Raw genomic sequence first — 7961 nt, 5'->3', positions numbered from 1 at the left:
CTGGGCACTGTCCCTGAGCTTCTTTTGCTCAAGGCTAGCACTCTACCACTTGAGCCACAGCACCACTTCTGGCTTTTTCTGTGTATGTGGTGCTGTGCTAGGCAAGCACTCTACCACTGAGCCACCTTCCCAGCTCGAAAGTTGTATTTTTTTGAGACAGCTCTGACCTTGAGTAAAAGCCCCTGAGCATTTGTTGAGGGCTTGTCTGTAGTGCTTGGAGATGGAGCTGCTCAGTCATCCAGTTATCTTTGGAATAAATGTTCAGGAAAAAATGTACTCCATCATGGAAGAGCTTACAATTAAGAACCCAATTAGGACTGTAATTACATTACAGCTGAGAGCTTAAGGTTTAATCAGACATGTTTCACAGTTTTCAGGTAATTACAGGGTGTCGCCGTTAACAGAATGACTGATGTGTATTTTTCCCAGAGGATCCACTCCCCTCAGCAAGTATCTGAGGACCTACTAGGTGCCAGCTGTTCCCTATGCCAGTGAAGAAAGGGCTGTTGTAAGTCTCTGGGTTCATGGAAAATCAGCTTGCTTATGCTTACTGTTCAAGTCCCTTGTTTACCATGGGATGTCATCCTCTGGTGGTGGTGAAGGCTTCATCACGCTTTTAGTATTCTTAATGCCCTTTGTTGTCCAAATGCACAGGTAATGCTCAGTGATTCTCTGTCTATGTGTATGGTACCTTTCACTCTGTTACTGTTTCATGGAGAGGTTGTTTGTTTGTACTTGTTTTTTTGTATCTGGCTATCCATCTATGATGGCCCAGCTGTCAGAGTTGCTGGTCAGTCTGTGCCTTTATTTTTCTGATGTATCATTTGCAAATGGTAGCTTAGTATTTAAACAAACTTTCTGGAAAGGTATTTCTTGAGTAGTACGACTCTTACAATATAATGTCATAGGAGGGAAAGTGTTCTGAAGTAGCCATCGTTCGGCCTCACAGGAACAGAACTGTGAGGAGGGAGGGAGGTAGCAGGCTAGTGGTGTGAGTTCCACCCAGAACCTGTGAGTAACCAGGCCTGTCTTCCAAGTTCATGCAGAATTAAGCCACCTTCTGTGGGAGAGCATCCCTTCGCCTCTTACAATCTTTATCTGTCTTACTGGGCTGCAGTTATGTCACAGCATAAGTATTTATTCACCCCCTTGGTAATAAATAATACAGCTATAGAAACATGGCAGAAAATTGCTGAGTTGTAAGAATTCTCCACAAAATGGTTTTGGAGTTGTTTTGGCTTGCATCTCTTTTAATACCTGCAGGACTGCCCTCTGCCCTGCCAGTGGGTGTGTCGGGAGCAGTGGAGAAGCTGGTGCTTTGGTTGTTTCACAGTCAGCCCATGGAGCTTGGAGACACACTACACATGTGCGTGCTTGCCGTCCCTGCCCTCAGGAGGCCAGAGAAACAGTGGCACACTTTGGGAAATGCTTAAGTGGGGACTGCCCATGCATCGTGGTTTTACACTTGACAAGTGCTCTTTCTGATGTCATGTGTGGTTCTCAGGCTATTCCAGAGTAAAGGAAGGAGCCACCCCTGTTAGCAGATGAGAGAATGGAAGTTGAGGCAGAACGTCAGTCTAGATCATGCTTCTAGGTAAGAAGAAAATGTAGGGAAAGCTGAGTGCCAGTTGCTTATACCTGTGAGCCTAGCTACTTGGGAGCTGAGATTGGGGGGATCATGGTTCTAGCAGGGGCAGAAAGTTCCCAAGACCTCTTCTCAACTGCAAACTGGGAGCAGTGGCCCATGCCTGTCAACCTAGCTTTGTGGAAACCAGGAAGACTGTGATTCCAAGTGAACCCAGCAGAAGTCTTCAAGACTCCATCTGTCTCAGCAGAAGAAGAAGTCAACTACTTAAGATAATTTTTTTAACTTTGCTTAAGAAAAGAAGAAGAGGCTGGGAAGGTGGCTCAGCAATAGAGTGCATGAGGCCTTAGGTTTGATTCCTCAGCATCGCATAAACAGAAAAGGCTGGAAGTGGCACTATGGCTCAAGTGATAGAGCGCTAGCCTTGAGCTGAAGAGCCGAGGCAGAGCGCCCAGGCCCAGAGTTCTAGCCCCACAACTGATTAAAAGAGAAAAGAAAAGAACAACAACAACAATGAAGTTAATGAGTGGCAAACACCTATCCTCCCAGCTGTGACATAAAGTCTAAAATAGACAGGTCCAGGTCCAGGCACACACCCAGGCAGGAGACAAGACTCTGTCTCAAAATAACCAACACAGGCTGGGAAGGTAGCTCAGTGGTAGAGCGCTTGCCTTGCATGCACAAGGCCCTGAGTTCGATTCCTCCGCACCACATAATCAGAAAAGGCCAGAAGTGGCGCTGTGGCTCAAGTTGGTAAAGCGCTAGCCTTGAGCTGAAGAGCTGAGGGACAGCGCCCAGGCCCAGAGTTCAAGCCCCACCACCAACCAAAAAAAAAAAAAGATTGTTGAGACCAGAGTGATCTGTGCAGGCTTAAGAGATCTGAGTCCCTTGGTTCTCACGAGGAGATGGAGTGTTGTTGAAGATGTCATGAACTCTTTTCTGCTAGTACGGAGATGACATTTGCACCCTGGCGTTGGCACCACAGCTCCTGTTCCCTTTGGGCCTCCTCAGATGTGACCCTTGAAGCCTTTATGATAAGAAATGTTTCTAGGTCGCCTCTTGCTCCCTTTTTTTCCCCTCAAAATACCAGTTTCAACATCTTTATTTAACCTTTTCCACAGATGAGCGCTAGGTCAATGCAGTGTCATGCAGTCACACAGAGGTTAGGAGTTAGAGGTAGAAGATTGTTTTCTTACACGTGAGAGCGCTTCTGTCGAGCAGCAGCAGCACAGCGCCTGGCTGTGGAGGGCACGGTGTTGGCCTGCCCAGGCTTCTCGGTGCCACACATCCCAGGTGTCCCCACAGCTCTGGACACTCCAAGACCCAGGGGCCGGAAGAGTTCCCATTCAGCAAGGACTCCCTTCCTGGCTCCCTTTGGTCTTTCCTCTGAGAGAGTGCACGGGGTGGAAGCACCATATTTACCTTAATTGAATCCTAGGGCCCTGAGTTAGCTTCCCGTTGCTAGGACAAAATACCTGGGGAAAAAATTTAAGTTAAAAGAAGGAAGATTAGTTGGACATAATGATGCACACCTCTCATGTCAGGCTGATTCATGAAGCAGGAATATTGGGAGTTCTGACCTGGCCCAGGCCAAGTAAACAAACAAAAAAAAAAATGGGAAAAACAAAAAGAAGGAAAGAAAGGTCCCTGGTTTCTGTCCACAGTCTCCTGCTTCATCAGGCCACCAGTGAAGCAGAAGCTGTGGCAGATGTGGTAGGACAACTAGTTTTCGCTTCATGGTAGGAGGAAACAGGGAGAGGAAGGATCTGGAGGAAACAGACCCAGCTCTCCGACCCTGGCTTCCACCACCCGCTGGGGACCATGTGTAGCCACCAGGGAAGTGAATGAAAGTGGCACCATTGCCTGGCAGACCCCTAGCAGGACCCAGAAGCTGAAGAGCTTCCTAGCCACTGGACCACAGTGCACGGACACTTGGTGGACAGCAGCCTGACAGTGCACCACTCTCTTTACTAATGTTGTGACTGGGTTTCTAACAAATCCCCTACAAACGGGTGCTCCAGTCAGACTCCTGGAGAATCAGCAGGGGAGGGAGAAGGAAGGGAGCCCAGCCAGCCTCGCAGGCCCAGGCCACCTCCATTACCCAAGATTGTCTCCTTTTCTGAGTCAGCTGATGGTAGCTGCTTACAGCATCTCCACACCACCCTCGCAGCAACACCTTGTCTGTTTGCATGGTCGGGTACTGCAGCTTAGCTGGTTAGCACAAGATGAACCATCACACCTTTCCTTCTTAACTATTGCCCTTCACCATTGTCTGTGATGTCAAACCTCCTGCCCTTCCTGGGAAGGCTGGTCATTTCTGAAAGTTTTCATCTCAGACATAGTTGGCTTTAGGAGGGACATGCGGGGGTCCCCTTCACCCCTACTGAGCAGAGGGGGAAGAGAAGTTGCCTCCAGCAGTGTGTGGGCTCTTCCTTGTGGCAGTCTGTCCTTTGGGGCAGGTTACAGAGGGCAGCACGCCCGCTGTGGTGAGCCAGCCCTCCCTCGCTGTCTCCCAGCCAGCCCCAGTGCTCCCACATGCACTCTGCTTTCTGTGTATTACACGCTCTCTCCCAACTAACACCTGGCCCAGCATGCGACTCTTCCCCACAGCCCGCAATACACCTGTCTTTCTTCCAAATGTGCCCCTCAGCTCTGAGTGACTGGGGCGCTCCCACCCCCATGATCTGGCTTTCAGGAAAAGCCAACCCAGATCAAGAAAGCTAAAGACTCAATTCTGAGGCCGATGTCCATAGTTCACGCCTGTAATCCTAGCTATTTAGGAGGCTGAGATCTAAGGACTGAAGTTTAAAGCCAGCTTGGACATTAACCACCAGAAAACTGGAAGTGGCACTGTAGCTCAAAGGTGTAGAGCACTAGTCTTGAGCAAAAGAGCTCAGGGACTGCGCCCAGCCCCTGAGTTCAACCCCCAGGACTGACACACACAAAACTTGGTTCTCTTCATGCTCACGGCTCGGGAAGGAGCTGTGGCGCAGCTCGGTGGCTGGTGGTGACAGGCAGTTCTGCCCTTCTCTGCAAACTCTGGAAGGAGTGATGGCCCACCGGGCATGTGGCCTCTCCTTAGTCGCTGGTGGTTGAATCTATGAGTGTGCTGCCTGGAGAAGCCTTCCTGTCCCGGTCTCCTCTACCTGCTGAGGAAGCGCCCCTCTCCCCGTCAGGCTTCACCATTTGTCACCTGTTTTTGGCATTCTCAGAGGCTTGTGCACATGACTGGCTCACAGGAGGTCTCTGATCCTCAGAGGTTGGATACCAGTGAGAACCAGTCAGGCATCAAGGCTTAGGTTCCAGACTTTTTTTTTTTTTTTTGGTCAGTCATGGGGCCTGAACTCTGGGCCTGGGCGCTGTCCCTCAGCTCTTCAGCTCAAGGCTAGCACTCTACTACTTGAGCCACAGTACCACTTCCAGTTTTCTGGTGGTTTATTGGAGATACGAGTCTCACAGAGTTTCCTGCCCAGGCTGGCTTTGAACGGAGATTCTCATATCTCAGCCTCTTGAGTAGCTAGGATTACAGGTGTGAGCCACAAGACACCCAGCCAGACTTTTTTTCTTTATACTTATGTCTTAGGAACATTACTCCTATTTTACTAAAAGAATTTAAATTGTGGGCTGGGAATGTAGCTTAATGGTAGAGCGCTTGTCTAGCATGCATGAAGCCCTAGGTTCAATTCCTTAGTACCACATAAACAGATAAAGCCTGATGTGGGGCTGTGGCTCAAGTGATAGAATGTTAGCCTTGAGCAAACGATGCTAAGTAGCCGGGCGCCAGTGGCTCACGCCTGTAATCCTAGTTACTCAGGAGGCTGAGATCTGAGGATCGCAGTTCAAAGCCAGCTGGGGCAGGAAAGTCCATGAGATTCTTAGCTCCAAATGACCACCAGGAAACTAGAAATGGCGCTGTGTCTCAAGTGGTAGAGCGCTCGCCTTGAGCTGAAGAGCTGAGGGGACAGCGCCCAGGCCCAGAGTTCAGGCCCCATGACCAACAAAAAAAAAGTCAGAAGAGTAAGCCCGGTGCCAGTGGTTCACGCCTGAAATCCTAGCTACACAGGAGGCTGAGTTCTTAGTGTCACAGTTTGAAGCCATCTCAAGCACGGAAATCTGACTCATCTCCAGTTAACCAGCAGAAAGCCAGTAGCATATGCAGCACAAGTAGAGTACCAGCCTTGAGTGAAAGAGCTAAGGGATAGTGCCCAGGCCCAAGCTCAAGCCCCAGTACTGGCACAGTAAAGGAAGGGAGGGAGGGAGGGAGGGAGTCAAACACAAGACTTCGGTGATCGCCTGCCTGTGGGAAGTCTGTTTGCTGCTCTACTTTTGACCCAGGCTCCACTGTTTCTGAATCTTAAAAATAATGACCAGCCACTTCACGACAGGATGAAGACTGTTATTAGAATTATTACATATTTCTTTGTCAGACTTGAAGTGTCATGGTTGTAACCAGATAATATGTGGGTTTTAGTTTGCAGTTAACATGTTTCGGACCTTGCCACCCTCCTCCAATCCTACGGGAGCAGAATTCGACCCAGAGGAGGATGAGCCAACGTTAGAAGCAGCCTGGCCTCATCTTCAGGTACTGGACTCTCTGAGCCCCAAACAGGAGGTTGCGCACTTCATGGCTCTGTGAGCAGAGGTGTTGCCCAGAGCCTCCCTTCAGTGCTAGCCAGTAGACCTCTCATCTGAAGTCATCTCTGATCTAGTAATGTTTTAGCAAACCGTGTTTGTATTTAAATGCTTTTACACAAACTACAAAGATGTTAAATTGGGGTGTATCTCCGATGGCACTACCCACCTTGCAGATACCCACTAAATTGAGACCTGGAGGAGTTCGGCAGGTATGCTTCCGGTGTTCCTGGATTTAACCTATGTCCCTGCATACCCTGGGCTCCTTCAATACATCTGTACATGCCAGATAGACTAGAAGGCCCCCAGGCCAGTGTGGACAAAGCAAGGTCATGCATGCCAAGGCCTGGAGGGGATGGCAGGTCACCTGGAAGGGAAGCAGATAGTGGGACACACAGGGAAGGGAGGGTATCCTAGGAGCCAGATATTCTGCCTCACAGTGTCTAGCTTCTACACCTAGCTCGTGACAACCAGGCCATGGTGCCCAGTGCAGCCTAGTCACAAGGGGAGAAGCCAGTGACTACAGCTCATTGTCTGCATCTGTGCATTCTGCTCCACTGACAGCCGCTGAGTCCGGCTGCCTGGCTCTGAGTCTCAGCACTCACTCCAGATGCCCAGGCAACAGCCTGCCAGTCCCATGCTGGAGGCTGCTCCAGACTCAGGGCATGGCAGCTCTTCAGTGGGCTCTGGCAGTGATGTAAGCACTGGTGACATGGCCATGGAAAATGTTTTGCTCAATGGCTATTTAAAGCATAGTCTGTGACTCTCAATAAACAAAATAATTGCCATCACAGATTATAGTTAAGCCATACATTTCAACCTGGATTCAGTAGAGATGCTGCCCTTTAAGTATCTGTTATTTTCAAACACCCACAAAAATCACATCAAAGGGCATCTAAATCACCACTTAAAATACTACTGGGCTGGGAAAGTGGCTCAGTGGAAGAGTGCCTGCCTTGCATGCATGAGGCCCTGGGTTCGATTCCTCAGCACCACATAAGCAGAAAAAGCTGGAAGTGGTGCTGTGGCTTAAGTGGTAGAGCGCTAGCCTTGAGCTGAAGAGCTGAGGGACAGTGCCCAGGTCCAGAGTTCAAACCCCATGACTAGCAAAAAATAAATAAACAAATAAATAAAATAAAATACTGTTATTTGACTCATTGTTTTTTTTTTCTCCTAGCTTGTTTATGAATTTTTCTTAAGATTTTTAGAGTCTCCAGATTTCCAGCCTAATATCGCAAAGAAATATATTGACCAGAAGTTTGTACTGCAGGTAAGGCACGAGTTAGCTGTAACTGCAGGAGCTACAATCTGCAGAGCTGCAAAGTGGTCACTAAATGTCTTTTTCTTCTTGAAGCTTTTAGAGCTCTTTGACAGCGAGGATCCTCGGGAGAGAGATTTTCTAAAAACAACCCTTCACAGAATCTATGGAAAGTTCTTAGGCCTGAGAGCTTACATCCGAAAACAGATAAATAATATATTTTATAGGTAAGTCTCTGTGAGGTGATGTCTTTGTGCATGACGGTATTCACGTTCACACTCAGTGCCCCGTGTCTCCCTGCCGTGGGGCAAAGGGCAGTGGAGAGAGGTGGAGCAGCAGCATGCTAGAAGTCATGCACCAGTGGCAGACATACTGCACACCCCCTGGGCCTCCCTCCCCGGCCCCATACCTGGCCCCCTCTTGAGGCCTCCCACATCTCCCACAACCTCACTGTTCATGCTGATTTGGGACTTCCCTGGGAGCCTC

At 49.1% G+C, this 7961-nt stretch overlaps 1 protein-coding gene across 9 annotated transcripts in view; it reads left to right on the top strand.

The window, feature by feature from the left end:
• Ppp2r5c (protein phosphatase 2, regulatory subunit B', gamma) overlaps positions 1 to 7961 on the top strand; it is a 136224-nt gene that overhangs the window by 98622 nt on the left and 29641 nt on the right. For all 9 annotated transcript variants that reach the window (XM_013015634.1, XM_013015596.1, XM_013015603.1 and 6 more), the window contains 3 exons: positions 6057 to 6167; positions 7395 to 7487; positions 7572 to 7702. In XM_013015634.1, coding sequence (XP_012871088.1) covers positions 6057 to 6167; positions 7395 to 7487; positions 7572 to 7702 — 335 coding nt within the window. The remainder of the gene's footprint in view (positions 1 to 6056; positions 6168 to 7394; positions 7488 to 7571; positions 7703 to 7961) is intronic.

This window comes from Dipodomys ordii, unplaced genomic scaffold (genome assembly GCF_000151885.1).
Source record: "Dipodomys ordii isolate 6190 unplaced genomic scaffold, Dord_2.0 Scaffold2, whole genome shotgun sequence".
Classification (NCBI taxonomy): domain Eukaryota; kingdom Metazoa; phylum Chordata; class Mammalia; order Rodentia; family Heteromyidae; genus Dipodomys; species Dipodomys ordii.
This window is presented reverse-complemented; position numbering and strand designations above follow the sequence as displayed.